This window comes from Chiroxiphia lanceolata, chromosome 1 (assembly GCF_009829145.1).
Source record: "Chiroxiphia lanceolata isolate bChiLan1 chromosome 1, bChiLan1.pri, whole genome shotgun sequence".
NCBI classification, from domain to species: Eukaryota; Metazoa; Chordata; class Aves; order Passeriformes; family Pipridae; genus Chiroxiphia; species Chiroxiphia lanceolata.
In genome coordinates, this window is record NC_045637.1 from 109,006,844 (window position 1) to 109,027,829 (window position 20,986).

Sequence of the window (20,986 nt, forward strand, 5' to 3'; positions counted from 1 at the left end):
AATATCCATTTTTTAAATACTCACAGTGTAATGGCTGGACCTACTTGAATTTATCATCATACTTTGCTCTAAGTGATTCTTCCTTGAGGGAAATTAGCTCAGATGTTTTCAGGCCAAATCAACAGTCTTTCCAATTATAACTGACATATCTAATACATTAATGGTTTCAAATGGACAAAACTAATTTCCGCCAAAATGCATATTTTGTTTCCATACATTGTTTGTTGGTCAATACAAACACAATCTAATTTTATCGTGGCCTGAGTAGAGAATACTGCAATTATTTGTTTTACATTATCTTCCATCTTTCAAAAAAGACAAATTAAATTTAGAAACAGTAAAAAAATGAGAATCTTTAGTTTTACTAAGCACATTTTAAACAGAAATACAGTGAAAAAAAATAAAGAAATAACTGTGCTTCTGTTCATCACATGCTTTTATGATGGTTAACAAACTCAAATTAGCTTTTTGTTAAATAAGTTCCATTCCAGAAAGTTACAAAAGATTTTCAGAAAATTACCAATCAGAAAAGCAGGAGACTGAAGAGCACAAACAGGTTACACAGGTACAAAGTCTTCAAACACTACAACAGGTTTTCCAATGAGCACAACCTAAATTAAGAATGGCTGCTCTGCCAGTAGGTTATCTGAAGGAAGTCTAGAAGGTTCGGTTCACTTCTCAGTTAGGAAGTCCATATCAGCAGAAAAAAACCCATCTACAGTTAGCAGTCAAGCCTTCTCTACACTTTGACTAAAAGACAGTTTTAAAAAAGTTCCCTCAAATAAAACATTAAAATCTAAATCCATCTGAGACAAGGTACTTTTTGATATGTACTTTCTGTCAAGATGTACTTCAGCTTGGGCTTCTTTGCAGCAGTCTTGACAGGCTGAAGTAACATATTCAATTACTACACTGTTCAAAATGGATTAGCTAATACAATTAAAAACAAACATGAAAACAGACGTCGTTCCTGCCTGCAGTTTCAGCAGTGAAACCCAACTGAACCTGGAGAGCTTCATTTCTACATGCAGCTCTTCCTATCCAGAACTTAAGGTCCATTTAATATGGGATATGGAAAAAGAGGTCTTCTTCCATTGGCCAAGATAAACTTCTTTCATGGAAAACCAGAAATAAGGCCTGATCTCAACTTTTTTTTTTTTTACTTTTCTAAAACACCCTTACTTCTAGTCAATGTTTATCTACACATACCATTTTCTTTTTGAAGAACATTTCCACAGTGATAATGTTGCATAAACAGTTTTACAAAGTATAAGATCAGAGTTAATTTACACAGCAGAATAAGGACCTAAGAAATAATACATAATTTCATCTACATTCCACAGCAGATCTGTTCACTCAAGCACAATCATTTTAGTATCATGACATTCTATTAACAATGCTTTTGTATTATGGATAGTCTCTGTTCCAGAAAATATTCTGAATTATGCTTGAGTATTGGACTTCTTACAAATATATTTTTTTTTAATCAGTTTCACTTAGGTAACATTTCAAGTAAGCAAATGCTCCCTAAGAACTTCTCTAACCAATGCAATCCAATGCATAATCTGGATGCTGAGATCAGGCTGTTAACATAGAAGGTGGCATCATAGTACTCATTCGTTTTCTGAAGTTAGGATTCCCAGACGCAATAAATTTGGAGTCACACTAGGAGAAACAGATATTTTGAATCTCCTCTGTAAAGTGAACTTCACAAGTAAAGCAGTGTGGGAAAGTTTATTGTAAGACTGCAAACACCATCCCTAGCTAGTGAATAAACAAACCTGAGAGGAAAAGATTGAGGATTGGGTTGGGCGGGTGTGAGATTACAAGTTATAGCCTCACTAGAAACTAAAATACATTATATAGACATAAACTTTTCCTTACACAGCATCAGAATGCAAAATGAAATCCAAATCAAAGATTTAAACTATAATCCAGAAAAAGTTATTTATAAATCCTTTAAATTTTTTAGTTATTAGAAACTATCAGGTCTGGGAACTTGCATGTCTAGTTAGTTGAAACTGTTTCAGATCTACTATTTAAAGAAATATTAAAAACAAACTAACAATAAACCAGTATGTAAATTATGCATACAAAAAACAATACGAATTAATTTGAACCTTAGAAATGTAAAGTGATTCTTGGTACAATGACAGTTACTCTGCAGATGGTTTCTGTTTTTAACACATTTGATCACATTAGAAAAGGTATTATCTCATAGTTTACAGCTGACACCACCGATATTTATATATCCCATCATGGAAAATGGATTTTTGAAAACAGTAAGGCAGATCATCTTTGTGTCAAAAGGATTTCACATCAACAAACTAGATTGTGATTTTTCACTCAAAACAGTTTTCATAAAGCATTCACACAGTGTTCCAACTGAGCTCTCTGCAATGCACAATACGTGTTCTAGTTTTTCAATTTGTAGTCTGCTGTATTAAATGAAGACTTTGTGCTCTGCTGGCATGGAAAATGCTAAACACAATTGAACTGATTTAGTTCCAATGCCCATGCCAAGAAAGAGTTCAGCAAGTTGAGCAGTTGTACAGAGCAAGACACCATAAACTCTCCAAAATGCAGAGCACCGACCTTTTTCAAAGAGCACAAACTCACAGGTGGCTGAAACATGACTACTTAATTCACAAACTACTCTATACAAGAGACACTGGAACAGATAACAGCATAACTGCATGCGTGTTCTGTAAACATAATAGGAAGGATCTTGAATCCATAACGCTATACTTACAAAGGTATTCAGGCATCTAAAGATAACAGTCAGGCATTTACTCAGATGTAGAGAAGCAAGGAGGGTTTGATGCCTAATTTAAGTCACAGATTACTGAAAGTAAGTGAAAAGTTAGACACCTGCTTTTTAATCCCTTTCAAAAATTTCAGTAGGTGACTAATTCCAAACACAGGTGTTGAAATTCCTTTAGGAAAAGAGAGGTTTTTCCTTATCGTAATGACAGTATTAATTTATGAATAAAAACATTGCTAAAAATTTGAAGAAAATCCATTTTCTTCAGAAAACTGCCACTTTATTTTGAGTGTGACTTTTTGTTTTGTCATAAAATTTTGTACCTCCCCTAGTAACATAATTATATACCTGAGAGATAAGAAATGGTTGGTTAACGCTGTGAAATTCCTGTGGTAATTCATACACAGTGATTATCTTTCTTCATATGATCAACATTCTCACTTTGTACGTATATTAACAGATGATCAGGCCTCTTTTACATTAATACTAATAGCACTTACGTGATGTTTTTGAAGCAAGAAGAGTCGTTTTTGAACCAGTTAAAAATAGAAATCCCAGAGCATTTGCCTGGTCACCCTCAGATGGATCAATAAAGTCTAAAAAAGAAAGTTAAATACAGTTTTCTATAATTTGACACTGGTTTTCAACAAACCTCAATCCATAGCCAGGACTATGTCAACCTTCACACAAGCAAATGAATGGGATTGTTTCCCTTCTTAGGGTTCAAAAGTAATGAATATCAGCAGTAGTTTGGTATATCCCCCCTTCATTCACAGGTGGAAACTGAGCTACACACCAGTTGTTCTTTCCCAGCCTGAAAACAAAAAGGTAGGTTTCTCAGAGGTTCAGTCTGTACCATCTGAAAAGAACTGTGATTAGTGAAGAGCCCAAAGACTACCACCTTCTACCATATGCAAGATCATCTTTAATTCAGATATTTATGCAAAAAATATGCAGAAATTATCATGAAAATATTTAAGTACACTCTCTCCAGCTTTCAGCACAGAGCAAAACAAGCATCTAGGTTTCTAAAACTAGCTACTCTGCAAAGTTCGTGCAAGTCCACCTTTCTTTTCATTCCATGTAGTGCATAATAAGAGTTTAAATGGCTTCAGTTTAGAATACCATACTTCAAAAACTACTCCATGTCACGTCTACTCCCAAACTTCTCCTAAAAATAAGGCAAAACAAGAAGAAGAGATACAACTTTTATTGCATACACCCATAATTCAAAGTTCATTCACAGATCACATCATAATCAGCATATTTTTTTTAACACTGTAAATGGAATGAACAGAAATCAGAATATTTTAATGCCTTCTTAGTCCAATGGTTTGTGTTGTATTTTCCACAATGCATCCCTAGGTTAAAAATAAAATACAATGTGCTATTCTGAAAGCATTATTGCTTAGCCATAATGGAAGTCCATTATGAAAACCTCAAAATGCAGACATTTGGAAAAAGGTTCTCTGTTTCAAGTATTACACAACACACCCATTTGAGAGAAAAGTTATATTTACCCTTAAAGTGAACAGAATCATGCTACAAAAAAAACCAACCAAGCCTTCTCTACTGCTCTCAGACAAATGTACGATATAAGTTTTTGAAAAAGAGAAAAGCAGCCCCACCTTAAAAGTATCATATTAAAGTTGTTGGCCCACATAGCTCTCAGAAAACTGCTGCAGAACCTTAGTCCTCTGAAGTTCAGGAACTTAATTACTGCCAGACTGAACTTACTCTCAATCACTTCATAAGTCCTGTTTATTCATTTCTTTTTGTGCTAATATGATCATCTAGATCCATGATGCAGCCACAAAATATTTACTGAAGTCAACAATATTCTCTTTTTTTGCCTGCATTTTATTAAGATAAATGAGTCACTTTCTTTAACTCTCCTCTTCAAATCCCTAGATAACATTCATAGCCTTTTTTCTACACTTCTGAGTTTGAACTAATTTTTATTTAATATCAGCAACCAGCACTCAGTGTGCCAGGGCCTAGTAACATAATATTAGTTTCCCGCATGGAACCATTTTGTCTAATACATCCTCAGTTCTTATTTGTTTGCTTATGATTACACCATATTATACCACAGAGTATTCCTGTGGTAACTTCTACCTTCTCTCTCTTCCAAATTATGAGCACGTAATTATAGCAGAAATTATTTTCATAACATTACAGTACTCAATTTCATTCTTCTTTTTCCAGTCCCAAATGGCACCTAATTTCTCCTGTTTTAATGTAATTCTGAGTACAAAACAAAGCTCAGGTTTGCACATCAGAAAATATCGCTAAGTACAGATCTTCTTGTTCCAAGAAGGGTAATGGAATTATTAAATAAGATCAGCTTCAGACCGATGTATCAAAAATTCCACAAGTCTTCCTCTAAAGCAACTATACTCCTTCCATACAACATTGACCACTTCTGCTTTACCCTACCCTTTTTTTTCAAATGAATGCCCATGTTTTCCCTATTGCAACACCACTTCTGCAATTTTATGTAAAATGACTTTCTAAAAATTAGATCTATATAGTGAAATCTGCAGTTTAACCATAGAAAGATATATTACCCCAAGTGAATTATTATTATTAAAACATTATGCCATCATTTCTTTCAAAATATACTTTTAAAATATGCCAACATGTAATGATTTCATTACTTCACACAGACAAACAATTCCTGTTGGAAGCCTCTAACACATTTCCAATTACAGACATATTTAAAAACCTACCTGGAAAAATGGTGAGAAAAGTGACGGGAGGTTTGTTGGTATCTATAGTTAGCTTGTGGTTTGCTGCTTTTGAAGGCTGAGATGGAAAGCAAACTAACCGCAAAGGCAGACTGAAGTTACACTGCGCAACTCTCGGTATTCCTGAAATCGGAGAACACGGATTCATTTCTCGTGCCCATATTCTGAATACAAGATACTTCATACCACTGTCCTCAAAGAGGTACAACAAGATACCTTTAATATGATTAAGGAATATGTTAAACCAAAAACTATATCAAATTCTTAATTTTTGTTGACTTTTCCTCCTGAAGCACCTTTGAATTTGAATACTTTTAATTACCTTTTCAAGTGAACATTTTTCTATAAATGGGAAAGCAAGAGTTACTGATGAAATTTACTGCATACCTGTATTTATACCAATTAAAATGCAATAAAGATTAGATTTTATTTAACACTCTAGACAAACAATTCCACTTTAACATACACAACAGTTGTGTGATTATTCCTGATCCTTCAAACACAGAATTGAAGCATGAACATTTTTATCAGGAATATCCAAAACTAAATCCTTTTTAAGAACAGATTTACTCTTTTTTTAATATTCTTAAAAAACATCTATGCAACCTTCATCTCTCAGAGGTTTACGGCTTAGGAAAGAATGTATCTAATAGAGATTATTACCCAAAAGTATATTAAGTTATATCTTTCAACTCATTGCAACATAATAGAACAGAACTGTAGAACAAACTGGCTACTGCCTTGAGTATTGGGATCTATTGTCTTATGCAACTTATTCAGAACAGTGCAAGAGAAAAGAGGAAGTTTTAACACTAACATCTAGAAAAGACATTTGAATGTGTCAAAAATTTTCTCAGATATTGCTGGCATGTCAGCAATTGCCTGATACATTCTATGTGAAAGGCAGAAGTGCTACTTGCTGTGAAATACGGAGTACTTGCTCTTTTGAGCAGGTAGATTATGGGGGTTTTCAGACCATTTGTTTTTTTATGAAGCAGCTACATGAAAATCTAGTTTAACAATAATATTTTTAGAGACAGTAAAGTAAGTAACTGTCAAAAAAGTCATGAAACTGATAGCTACATAGAGGTTATCAGTCATGTAAGCTTCGCAGCTTAGTATAAAATCTGCGCTCAAACGTTTAATAGCCATCCAAGAAACCCTTTTTGATAACAATTTTGTTTGCTTCTTTGCAGATCTCTTGCAATGAAAAAATTACTTCTAAGACTCATCTGAGGGAAAAAAAATGTTACTAGAAGGCTCAGATTCATCGTTCTGGTTATCAATTCATTAGGTCTTTTGGCTGGCTCATAATGCCTCCAAGTAACTATTCTGCAGCAGCTTGTAAAATACAAAATCATAGTAAAATGAGCAGAAGGTTCATTCAAACCAAAGACAGATCCTCAAACTTAGGATAACCCCAGGTTCTACGGAAAATTCCTGAAGGAATATTTGAAAATAAACTCATGACCTTTCAGAATGATTCATTCAACTGGATCTTCATCATCTGATGGGAAAAGTAAAATCTGCTCTTGATGACAATATAACACAAACATCTTACTATTGAACTTAGATGTGGAGACTTATCAACAGGAAAAAATTAAATGATGAAAGTAGCCAGAAAGACTTTAAACATTTTCATATTTAAAAGAAGGTATTTTCCTTCTTTTTTTCAAATCAGTTTTTTCCTATATAGTCTGCTGTCAGTCTGCCTCATCATAAACATAACTTTTCAATATTTCAGACAAAAGTCAAATCAAAACTAAATCAAATATTATCTAGCTTTGGAAGGTGACTGGGGAGATTTCTAGTTGATTAATCCAAAACAACTATATATAAGAAAAACCAAAAGCTCCAGCAAAATCTATCACTACAGTGAAAACTCTACAAAGAAGTAGCAATGTGTGGAAGTCAGAACTCTCTCAGCCCACTGATGTTATGTCTAGCAATACCTCTCACTTCATCTACAGTTGTGATACTTTGCATGATACATAATTTCAGTTCCACAATAAAGGAAAAAAAAGTGGGGAAGATTCTCTTCTAACCTGAAACACAATAGAAACTGTCTAACATCTCATAAAGTACTAGTATGTAAAGGCATACTATGCATTTATCTGATAAAAGTAATAAAACAGTTAATGCCTTGTAGTTACTATTTCACTTCCAAGTTATTCATTCATTCAGTTAATTAAATTTGAAACACAACATTAAGGTACATTATAAAAAGTATTTAAAAAAAAACATTAGAACTCAGATCTCCATGTTAAATATTCAGAATTGATACTTGTTCCAGTATGCACAACTCCGAATTTAAGTAGTCCAGTGCACCTCACAGTAATCCAAACAGATTTTGTCCCAGATGATTCTACAAAGTTTGCTGTGTAGAATCACAGCAATATTCTCTTCAGCAGCAGGTTTTCATCTTGAGTAGATAGTTCTTAACAAAAGCTCCAATTTTTCATTTTTAGGATGTTATTCTTTGAAATGATATACACTTCTTTTATTATATTTTATTGATAATTAATGTTTAAAATACTTTGTATAGCAGAAATATGCCACAAGAAAATAAGTATTCTTGTCAAGAGTAGTATCTTATTGAGATGGTTCTAGCATCTATTTCCTGTAGGGTTCACTGAAATATCCAGAAACCAGAAAAGGAAGGGTACCATTAACACAGTTATTTACTTTTTACTTCACTTACTATGCTCAAAAGAGTATAAGTATTGAAAAATAAGACTCAAATGCACATCTATCTATAAATTCTGTATAGGAAAACTGCAAAACTGAAAATACCCTTTCAGCTGATCTCTAAACCCATGACAAGCAACTACTTTACCTTCCCAAAACATGAAGAAATTTGTATTTACTATATATTATTAAAGTTCATAAAATATTTCGTACAAGCATTACATCTTCTCAGCACATCTACTACTGCACCGCAAAACTACTCTTCTCCCTTTTCAGTCTATGTGTACATAAGCTAACTTTCCAGTCTTGTTTTGTCTTTTAATTGTACCCTTTCCAAGAATCATAGCTACCATGATCACAGCAGAGTTTTTGTACTGCTGGTAGTCTCAGATAGAAAGCAGCCTTTTAGCCTTGAATAAGATGTTTCCAATGGGAACTGAAACAAAAAGATGTTGTGACATCATTCTCAGAGGTACTCGGTCCAAACAGCATAGCACTGGCCACAAATCCTTAATAGTTGTTCCAGTTGCACCAAACAAAGCTATAATTTAGCTGCCTTAGTTCTTGCTAAAACTTGAAAAAAATAGCTAAAAATATGGTAAAGAAAAATCACACAATTGTTCTCAATTTCCAATCTCAATGCAGAAGGCACTTAATACTTTGTAAGATTCCTGTTACACACAAGGAAGTGCAATATACTTCACTAAGAAATGTCTTTACTACTTTCTATTTTCTATATTCACACTTACATAGCATCAAACCAAGGATAATAAGAACTTGTAGAAATAATAGCTAAAATAACAGCTCCCTTCCAATGCTGCTTTATTCAGTATATACTGTCACTCATGAAACTATTCAAACTTTGCATTTTTTCATTCACTTACCTTCAGGATTGAGCTCTACCGTATAACCAGCAATGGGACAAAAGAAAAAAAAAAGAGAATACATGAGATATTACTCAAATAAGAAAAAAAAGAAAATGCAGTAACAGGTTTTTAAGAACTTAAGACACATTTGTTAAGTAGACAATACATAAAGATATGATACTAGCCAAAAACCAGACATGAGACCACATTCATCAGTAGTGCAACCCCATCCAACTGATTGACTCATTAAACTTCAGCTGGATGAATCCCAGAGATAGACTGAAGACTGATTTGGTCACAGACATGGATATCTTAAAAAAAACAAAAGAGGAAAAAGGCTCTGTTCAGATAAAATGAAGTCACAAAGGCACTTAATTTTTATTTACTAGTATATTACACTTAAGGATTAGTCTGCCAAGCGACACTAGTATTTATATGTAATTGAATTATCATAGTTTAATAGTGTAAATAAATATCCTAAAATTTAGCAGATCTTAATTATGTTCCTTTAATTAAAAGTCTTCAAAATTCGACTATCAAAGGTAAGTTTTTAAAATTTCTTCTTCAGTTGCCTAATTCTGTTAGATGTCATGTGTGCTTGTTCTTTTTTTTAATCACATATAAACCATGAAACATACTTAAGATGTAAGATTTCTTTACTCCCCTAACCAAAAGAATTGCCAAATCCAACCTAACAACTAAAATATAAGCGTACGTTTAACTAGTATTACCTGAAAGAAATAAAACATTCATTTGCTGGTCTTCCAAAGCAAAATCACAGAAACAAGACCAGCAAAACAAAAAGCAAGTTTTCGAAATCAGAGGATCCAAGACACTGATAAGTCACCTGTACAGTGATCCCACAAAACCTGTCTAATCCACAACACTAATTTAGATAGTTACAAATGTGCAGCATCTCATTCACAAGGAATATGAAGTCAGAATCACATTACAGAGGGACTAAAGTTGTACAAGCTGTTCGTGCAGGTTCTCAAGAAGGAGGAGTATCCTTTCCCTCCCACCCTCCGCACATATCTGCAAGCCATGTCTAAAGAGGGTAAGATCAAGTTCTTTAAAAGCATGAGTTCCAATTTTGTCTAGAAAGAAACATTTCAGTCATAGCACAGCCTAGACTATCACCATAAACACAATGTTTCACGTGTGAAGTGATGTGAAGGAAATGCTTACATAAAAGTGTCTATATTGGATAAGGTACTCAAGACTACCACCCTTCACAGAAGCCCTACATTAACTTATAAGTCTTTCATGTCAATCTACTCCGTTTTTGCTGGCATAGCTCTGTCTTTGCACAGTGAAGTAAATCAGCAAATCTGGCTGAGAAACAACTGTTGATTGCGTAAGAACAACAGAGGAGGAGGCGCGGGAGCGAAGTCAAGCAATGAGAAGTGAAGAACTGACAGCTTTAACTGGTTTATGCAGCATTTAACTTAACATGGAAGCCCTCCCAAAGATAGTTTCTTAGTAGCCTGACATATTCACAAAGCTGTGTGTAGAAAACTAAGCTAATCAGTTACGGATATCAGGAAAAAGTTACATATTCCATCACTAGGGTCATTAGGGCATTACAAAATAACAACTTGGTTTCTATCCTTTGGGTTAGTTTATTTGTTTAGAATGAATATGTTCATCTGTTAAAAAGGAAGTGATGAATAATCACTCCTAACGCTTATTCAAATCTCCTCCTCTGTGGGGAGGTAGTTTTCATCACATTTGTCAGCAGACCAGAAGGCTGAATAGTCATAAAGGCGTAACCAACTTCTCACTCCAAGAGGTGGTCCCTTAAAGAGCAGAACAGAAGCAAATTGATAGGACAAGATGGGAAAGCTGGCACAGCTGTTTCACAAGCAATAAGCTTATGACTTTACCTCTGTAAGGCCAATTACATAACTTGATGCAACATAAAATATTAACTAAAACTGAAGACTAGATAAGCATTATTTCTTTAATTACTACTGTCTTCAATATATTTCAAAAGAAAATTTATAAGAAATATGTGAGGAAAAAGGCCTCAAAAAAGTAAATCAATTTGAAATCTCCAGTGGCTTACCTGTTGGTATATTATATGAAACCATGCAATTTCCTTCTAGTTCTGACGGAGTACAATTCCCCTTCAAAAAGACAGACAGGACCACAGTTTCAGATGAATCTGGTTCTAAAAACAACACAAAATTAAATCAAGTAATAGGAGCATCCAAATGAACACAACGAATTTCCTAGCAGTTTGGGAATTATTCTGCTCAACTATGGTAGTTGTTTCCATTAGTTCACCTTCATCAAATCACGGTATGTGCTTTTTTAAAAAAATCTTTAATTTGTAAAAGGCAAACTAGGGCCTCCAGCTATCTTGAAGCATAACCAATAAAACAATTCAGCACACTGAATATGGAGAATATAAAAACAGATGCAGTTTTATGTTATGATTTTAATATTTTACAAAGCCATCAGTCATCACTCCTGCCACATGTTGAGGAAACATAAGAACTGTCCTTTCAGATGAGAATAGCAGTCAATAAAGCCCTGTTTCAATGGAGGGACCATTACTGTACATTTCAGAGCAGAAATGGTCTGTAGTCACAACTGAAACAGCAGGCACACTTGTCTGATCTTGAGCTCCACATAGTCTTCAAGGCAATTCCACCTGCAGTCTCATCAACAAAGTTAGAAAAAGGCTACAATCCTTAAACAGTTGATGTTAAGCTGAGAACATATGCTAGACTGTCCACCAGCACACAAACTTTCTGTCCCTGCCTGTAGCTCAATACTGCCATTTCTACATAGACAGAATTATCAGCAAAAAAAAATACCCCAGCAGAAGTATTACAGAATAACTGACTATTTTTTTTTGCCTCCATCATAAAGCTGCCACCCCACCTCTCCTCACCCACCACCCATCATATCAACCGACAGAGCAACTCCATTCCTTTCTACTCCATCTTCCTCCACTAAGCAGTATCTAGAAGACGTGGAGTGCAACAATGCATTTGATGGAAGCTGGACTACACCTTTCCAATATCCTCAGATACTGTAATGGTACTATAATAATTTACCTAAATCATCAAAGACGAACTGGTCACAGGTCACTGCTAACGGAGCTTGCACACAGACTGCCAGGCTCGGCTTCTGCGCAGCCACTCTGCTCTGTACTGTTATCTAAATCAAGTGACACAAAGAAGTATTTAAGGGAAAAAACAAATTTATCTCTGTACAGCAGGAAAAAAGACACAACCAACAAAAAGATATAAAAAATTTGCAAAGACCAATTCAGCAACAATGTTTCAGAACTTAAAATTTCAACTTCAAACCTTTCACAGTTTTTATTTACTTACGACCAAAAAAGAAATGTAGTAACTTGTAAGGTTAAAAAAACCTGAGGGAATTTCTCATTTTTTTGTAATTTTAACCCAAGACAAACCAATGCTTAAGTGGTAATTAAAATGTCAATATTTTGCAAGTGGTCATGTGCATTCATTCTAATGTAAACAAAAATAAAATGTTGAATCTTTTAGGTGACTAAAGCGAAAAAACCCAAAAATAATAAAATCTAAGCTAACCAAATAAATTCCTTTCTTTAACTGCAAAGAGCAATGCATAGTCTTCTGAATAACTTCAGATTCTTATTTGACTTTTTTAATGCAAACAAAATAAGACAATCAAAATACTCAGAACAATAAAAACTCCAGATTATGAGAGCTGACCTAAACATAAATTTGGAGTGGCTCTCGCTGCTTCTATTGTATGCAGTTACTCTGCTACAAAACTAATGGGTATCAAAAGAATGTAGTTAACTCGTATCTAAAATGGAAGTATAGTGGTGACTGAGATCTGAATATGGTTTGCATAGACATGGACCACATATCTAATATCATCTGTTTTGTATTGCTGGTCTACAAAGGAGCTCATTACATCCAGGATAAATCAGTGTAGAAAAATATTATTAGTTATAAAATTACTAAAGTGTTAGGAACTTTGCCTACTTTAACATAATTAACATCATCATTGATTTATGCTTCACAGTACATTTGAGTTGCAAACAGGCTCCCAAATTATCCATCGCTATAATGCTAGCAAGGAAGAATAACATCTACCTCTGTACATACGTCAGGTAAACTTCACCCATTTTATGAACCCAGAATCTCAATAACATGAACAATGTCGATGGAATCAATGAAGATATTATGCCAATTAAGTGAGTTAAAAACATGCAGACATGAGACTGCGCTCTTCAGAATAAGTAATCAGGACAGTGACAATTAAAGTTTCTGACAAATACTACTGTGGTGCATTTCTCAAAGAAATGGAGACATGATCAGTTAAAGGAACTTATGACAGGAAAAAAAGATTCTAGAAAGAACTGAGTGCATGGTAACTCCTTCATTTACTATTGTTGTTTCACTAAAAGGTATGAGATACATAAACAAGAAAAGAGAAAGTGGAATTAATTACAATGTCTTCTCATTAAAAAGCTTATTAAACATATAAACACATCCATGCTCATTTTAAACACGGTTTACCTTGGTTCTTACAATAGCAATAATGAGTAGATAGAGGAAGGCAATGGGAATTACCTGTGTTCCTAGTACTGAAATCATAACCACTCCCCAAGAATTTAATTTGGCAATTATAAACACAATGATTTCCACTGTAATAACTCACATTGGCACCAATGTAAACTAAAAGCTGATAAATTCACACCTGTCTTGAGGTAATTTAAATTTATATTACATATTTTAACATAGCCTTATAGTCTCAAACAGCCTGGTCCAAAGTCCAATGCCATTCATCTGAATTTCTTTGAGCAAAACTATCAAGACTTTATCAGAATTATGACTTTATCCCATATTGTTTTAGCATTTAAAAATGCAGAGAAATTTGTTGGACCAAGTACGACTAAACACTAGTCTAAGGGAATCTGGTTCAAACAGTCCAGTTACCCTCTGAACTTTTCACTCAAGACCAAGAGGAGAACTTGAAATGTTCTCAAAAATGAGGTTTCCTTGATATTCTTAGAAGATCCTCTTAAACTCTGAAATAAAAATCATGATCCTTTTCAGGCAATACTGAGGAAAAACTACATTTGCATACACACACACTCTCACACTTTCTTTAGAATCAGTTACAGGTACCAAATCTCATGGAGGAGTGCAATAACATCAATCTTCTAATTAGATTTTCCTACTATTTTTTTTTCCAAGAGCAAAAGCTATGAAAGTTTTTTTACAAAAGAAAGTCTATTTTTTGTTTATTGATGACTAAAAAGGCAGCTGAAGAGGATAAACCTCTCATTTGAGTAATGAAACATTTATTGCCTTCGAAAGGTGTTGCAAAATTATTCTCACGACTTCAAAAACTACTTCATTGCATGCTAATAATGTTCTTGTCTCCTCTTACTTATCAAAAATAAAACTGCAATCACTTTTTGACTTTAGCAGAAGGCTTCCTATAATGACACCTTGTGTCATACTAAGGAGGAAAAACACTGAGCCTTTATTGCATTTCAAATTTTACACATTTTCATGTTCTTAGTGAAATACACAGAAAGAGACATTTTTTTACAATTTGCCACCACTATTTGAATGCTACTGTTTGAGTTAGGCACAGTACCTTTACTGTGACTGATGGTACTGCCTCTGCTTTTACTTCACTCTCAAAGGCTTGCTGTGAAGAAAAAGACGAAAACAGAGTAAATTCAATGTTCCACATGAATGAGTGAACACAATGAATGCAATATTACTTTCCTACCATCAACTTGGTAAACACAGAATTAAGATTAAAGGACTTGTCATTCCTATGACAGATTAACATACACAGAATACATTTCTGAGTTCTTTCTGAAAATGTAAAGTCTCTGTTTGAAATTGCCTGCAAAAAGGATAGCAAAAGGTCATGAATGTGGTGTACATAAGAAACTAATACACTCTGATGTAAATATGAATATTTGAAACTGTTTTGTTTGGCACACTACTTTCCACTGTATATTTATTCAAATTCTGGAAATACCTTCTGCTATTCAGTAGGGAAAGGTGACTTCCAATCTGCCAATATATTACATACACACCATAGTACATCCTATAAAATCATCACACACTATCTTATAGTTGAAATATACCTTAAACTTTAAAAGAAAATTATAGTAGGCACTTTAATACTCCTGCTAATTTCTATTTCAACAGGCAATTCCATCTACTTCAAAATTCATCTTGACCTTGCAGTATATTTTAATTTTATTTTATGCTTATATTTCATTTTGAAACAGGTCAGTCGCTACAGTTAATGAAAATGTTCCTGTGTAAACTATTATAAAGAAACATATCGCTATACCAAATTACTGATTTGACCTTATAACTTCTCATTATAAAAGAGTAAATTAAAAACAGTATAAGGTCCACATCTGCAAAGTTCCTAAAAAGTCAAGAAGCTGGTAGGTTCTCTGGGTTCTAGAATTAGGACTTTTATTTGTACATCAAGTACCTTTTCCAGTTAAAAAAAGACATCTATGTTCATATTGGTTTGCCATGCTCACTATCTCTGGTGACCAGTGGTTGATCCTCAAGCAATAGCAGAGGTGTAAAGAGATGGACTCTTAGTATATTCAAGTCTCAGAAATTATCTGGACTTCCTGGATCAGAGGCCATACACAGGAGGTGGTGTTAAATAGCCAGACTGGTCCTCCAGTCAGTTTTAATACATCTATATCCTCTTTGCTCTTACCACACACACTGTAATTTCAATCTTTTTACAAGTGCAGAAGTAGCATCTGAAAGCCTGTGATTTCCAAGGTCACTGTAGAAGCCCTAAAATTGTTCCTACATTTGTTTATTGATCTTTCCCCTTGAAGTATCTTATCAGATTTTTCCTTTCTAGATGTCGACTGAAAAAACATACAGAAAAGCCAACCACACAGCAAACTAAGATATATGGGCAGCCTTAGGAAATACAGATTCAAAGGTGTGGTTTGATTTATATCATGAGTTACTTATATATGACACAGACCAATTGCATCTGGAAGGTTGAGCAAATGAGTACAGCAGCCTTAGAACATTCTATGTACCTAACAGTTCTAAGTGTTGCAAGCAGATTATTGCAGCTAGCCAAGGAGACTAGCACACATTACAAAGTCCCTTTATCAGAGAATAATATTCTTCTGTATTTTTTAAACAGCAAGCAGCCCAGGAAAATCAGTTTTGCACAAATTAGTGGCCAGAAATGGCTCATTACAGATGTTCTAGTGCAACAAATATGTTCTGAAATGTTGAAGTTTTAAGAGACAGTATAAACTCTCCTGAATCTTAATTTGAATAATTTTTTGTAAGATCCTTATATATACACAATATGAATAAATTAATTAGGCTGCAACACCAGAGAATATTGAAAAATGGCTTGCCAGAGAAAGGTTATTTCTTATAATGCAACTGAGTGGTTTGAGTATCTTATCTTTCAAAGACCTAAGGATGACACTTCTACTGTTAAACTGCTCACCAGTACAACTTCTCACCCCAAAGTTATTCCACATCCTAAGTTCTTATTCACTTACATTTGCTTAGCCAAGAATCAAATGGTCCCAAGACAGAAGATAATAAATAATTTTAATAAATTCTAGTTAAAATCTTTAATAAAAGCATCTTCTAATTGAGGAAAAACTAAGGGCTATGCAGCTCAGTCCCACAAATAAAAATATATAGTAATCACTATCCATGATCAATCCTCATTTATTCACGTGTGAAACTTATATTTTTAGAGTAATTCCCTTTTCATACAGGTACATACAGATTCTGCATCCAAATCAGGTGAAACTTCTGCTGTGACAGTTAGATCTCTCTGTTTTTCAGATTCAGGTAAAATATCTGAAAGAAAAAGAAAAAGCAAAGCAGCTCTTCTTTAACAAACATGCAGCTACATTTCTAAAACTAATACAATTTCAACAGCATCAAGTTTCAAATTCACAAATTTGAATACAAATTTGAAAAGAAAAAATAGCAATGCGTATGATTTTTGATGTTTCCAAAGAAGCTTCCCAATTTTATTAGATTTCTAAAAACCTAAACCTGGCTGTCATTTTGGATTTCTAATTTATGTACAAAAAAGGACTTAGATGCATTCTGTAACAAGGTTTTACACCTAACATCCATTATCTTCAGAGGCCATAAGATATTTTTAAACTTTTGTCCTCACATGCATATGGTAATACACCAGTAATAAAGAACTACCTCCAAAACAACACACCATATGCCTCATGGCACTTTCCTCTAAATAATTTGATAATGAATATGCTAGACACAGAAAAATTCTGTGTCTAATGGTCAAATCTTACACAATTCCTCTGCATAAGAAGTATATGAAAGTTTTATTGGTTACAATATGTTACCAGATGATTTCCAGTACTGTCAACGTACAAAGCAAGGAAAGGTATGAACTTATTTATATCCATGATATAAAAGCTTACACAGATTCATATATGTAAAAAAAAGTTGTAAAAATTAAAAGTTTAAATACCATGAGGAATTATATAACCTCCTCTTACTTAAGAGTCCAGAAGCCCAGCTCTAGGGTATTTGCATTTTTCTGAAAAGAACTTTTATTTTTTAAGACTAAATGTATTGGAAAATGAAAAATCCAAACAGCAAATGTATAGTTTCTAAAGTAACAACCAGTAAAAACTTGATGTAAAGGGGAAATTAACGTACTAATTGAATAATTGAGAGCATGAGCACATTCAGAAAGCTGAAAGAATTTTGTCACACAGAAGGTCCTGAAAATGACCCAGAACTAGTAGACAGCACACATCTCGTTCTAACAAGAGGGTCTAGGGAAAAGATTTTGATGAAGACAGAAAATAAGTTTTCATGTCCTTGTGCTCAGAGAAAAATGCCTCTCTTTGCCACAAGGAAGAAAAGCAAAGGCAAAACAGGTTTCTCCAATACCACCTACAAAAGAAGTATAAGCCTGTTTCATACAGCCACAATTAAAAAGAACTGGTTCTCCCAACTACACATAGATCAGCCCAATCCATTCTTTTCTATCCCTTCTAAATTATTTCTCTTCAGGTTGTTTCTTCAAGTAAACTATGATGCAACTTCTGTCATACAGATATTTTTCTATTAGAAGTAGGACTGAGATCACGAACAAAGTTTACATATAAGTACCAGCTTTTTGTTACTACTAAACTGAGCCAAAACACGTATGTTTAATCACTTATGTCATCCAGACTGATGCAAGTAATATTAGATTTAAGTCAGTAAAACAGTTAAGATTTTAAAATATTTCATCAGTTTATAATGTAAATCCTTATACTTCAAAATGTATAAAACAGCTTAAGTTCAACAGTTTAATGGTCAGCACTGGACAGAAATACAAGACATTTATGGAAATAAGTAAGGGTTTTTTTAATATGATGACCTAATTCTAAATACCTTCCACGTTTGAAAGTCAAAATGAAACAAAGAAAAATTATTTCCATATAAGGTTAGATATTTTCAAAACAACACAAGCTCTTACTGCACAAGCATGAATTCAAAAGACAAAAAAGTTAACAGCTCATTTTAAAGGTCATGTTCAGGAGTAACTTAATGGCAATCAAGGTTCAAGCTAAAGTTTTCAGAAAAAAGTCAAAATGTGAAAAGCCCAAAACATCGAAAACTGACTGGCATTCATCATAAATAAAATGTTTTGTTGTAAAAAAAGGTTCTCTTACAAGTTGTACATCCAGTTAAAGCCAAACACACCATTAGAGCATCTCTCCACAATGGAAAGAACATTTATAAAAACTCATCTGAAAACAGCACTTAGACCAGATTAGACATACTGAGGAAGAAAATTAAGAGGAAAAGAGAATGGTGAAAAGATCAACAATATTCAAAGTAAACTTGTCAATCATACTGTGACAGTTATTACAATATTTAAAAACTGTAGTTACAGTTCCTTTCTCTCTCTCCATCTTCCACATAATACGTTAAAACTAACAAGTGGAAGTTGATTCACTTCAAATGGATTTGTTCCTTCCTTCATACTTTTCTTTCCTTTGGATATGATAGCCAGAAAAAATTGTCTAATACTTATAAAGAAGAGCTGTGGTAAAAATCAGTGGAATTTATCCACATCTATATGCTTATATAAAACATTTGTGGATTTGGAAAATTAAAAACCTGATATTAGTCTATCACAATAATGGATGAAGTTATATGTAATTACAAAATATAGAAATCTTTGAGTTGTCGAATCAAACTTGTGACTGCAGATAAAGAACTTCTTATTTTCTAGGAATTTCAATTGTGAGCTTTTTCACTCTTTTTCACATAGAAAGCAATGACTATTTCTTTTATGCATTTTAAGAACATGTTCACTATCATCAGGAAAATTTGTTCTTTCTATTCGTCTAAGATTTTCCCATAGTTTCCTGTAAAATCACATGCTTCCAATTCACTGTACAAGTCACATACACAGTTTAAAAACTCATGTTTCACGTTTATGAAAACACAAGCTTCGAAGATCTGTAGAAATTATGTGCCCTTACTTCAATAAAATCAATGCAAGTTATTAGCAATGTATGTCAATTCCAAAATTTATTATGATCAGTTATTTGGGTATTGATATCTCTCACTATGTTCTTCAAATACACTTTTGAAAGAAATTATAGAAACAGAAAAGTTGCTTTAAAAAAAGTAATTCTTTGTTAATTTCATGACTTAAAAAGCCATTTGTAATAATAAAACAGAATCTGGCAATACTTTTGCTTCTCTGAACCCTAATTATATCAGGCTGTTGAAATTCTTCAAGTTTTCTTGCCTTTGGGTAGTCAGTTTTTTCTCTGAACCCTTGCACTAATGAGAATTACCTGCAACTTGAAGTAAACTTCTCAAAAGTTTCAACAGGCATTATGAAAATACAAAGAAAAACCCTGCATTCAAGAGCCTTACAGTCTAGGATTTTGTGTGTATGCTTTTCTATTAAAAGCTCAACTTTATTAAATATTAAATTTCCTACAGAAATGTAATTATGGTTAAAGTCTGAAAATAAAATATTTTAAAGTGCTAAAAGGAAAGTTAGGTGGATAAAAGCACATAAAAATACAGAAAAGGAAAAAGTATACCTTGTGTTTTTGTGGCGTCCCTGATGATTTTTTGAAGCTCTTTCATTTCAGCATTCATTTCTTCATAGTTTATTTCCCTAGCATCAACCTTAGGAGCCTGGAAGATTGAAGGATCAGTTCCAAGGTATGAACACTGAAGATGCCCATCATCAGTCAGAGTGACTATAACACCCTTCAAGTCTCTGCACAAAAAAAAAAGGCTCACTAAGAAATTGTGAAGAATCACAGAAGTAACATCGAAAATATGCTGCTTCTACTGTGCCATCTCCAAATACAATAGAACTTCCTGTTTTTAACAATATCCCTTGACCAAAAGAAAATAACAATATTTATTCTTCAATTCAGATGTCTTCATTAACATTACTCCCACTTGCTGCAATCACACCTAAGAACAAATTTGTGTTAGACGGCTAAAACACCTCAGAATCTTTGTAATCAGGAGAGGTAGCAGAAAGAATCAGAACAACCAAGCTGAACAGACAGTAGTCACCTATGTGGGAAAAGGAATTTGCTGAGTGGAACACCCAGTAAAGGAAGGGAAGGGAAAGCATGTGTAAGAAGAAATCAGGAATGGATGGAAGATGCTCACAGTGAAGACAGCAGTAGGGCATTGATGGTATCAATAGCTCCCTTAAACAATTCTTTGGCTGCTACTGCAGCTACTGTGCTGGCTTCAAATGCTGGCTGACTGTTCTCTGCAGTATCTTTCAGAAAGGAAACCACATGGATCCAGAACATTCCCCTTACACTCCTCTGAATCAATACAAATGAGTGTTTTATTAGCTACACTATAGTCTCTTTTCTCTCAAGGGAA

At 33.8% G+C, this 20,986-nt stretch overlaps 1 protein-coding gene across 3 annotated transcripts in view; it reads right to left on the reverse strand.

Annotated features, from left to right (window-relative positions):
• The window catches only part of BBS9 (Bardet-Biedl syndrome 9), a 285,582-nt gene that overhangs the window by 213,060 nt on the left and 51,536 nt on the right, over positions 1-20,986 (reverse strand). For all 3 annotated transcript variants that reach the window (XM_032707850.1, XM_032707763.1, XM_032707681.1), the window contains exons 10-17: positions 20,173-20,354; positions 16,854-16,930; positions 14,691-14,744; positions 12,137-12,239; positions 11,137-11,241; positions 9,087-9,101; positions 5,497-5,637; positions 3,265-3,360 (exon numbers count right to left, since the gene is read on the reverse strand). In XM_032707850.1, coding sequence (XP_032563741.1) covers positions 3,265-3,360; positions 5,497-5,637; positions 9,087-9,101; positions 11,137-11,241; positions 12,137-12,239; positions 14,691-14,744; positions 16,854-16,930; positions 20,173-20,354 — 773 coding nt within the window. The remainder of the gene's footprint in view (positions 1-3,264; positions 3,361-5,496; positions 5,638-9,086; positions 9,102-11,136; positions 11,242-12,136; positions 12,240-14,690; positions 14,745-16,853; positions 16,931-20,172; positions 20,355-20,986) is intronic.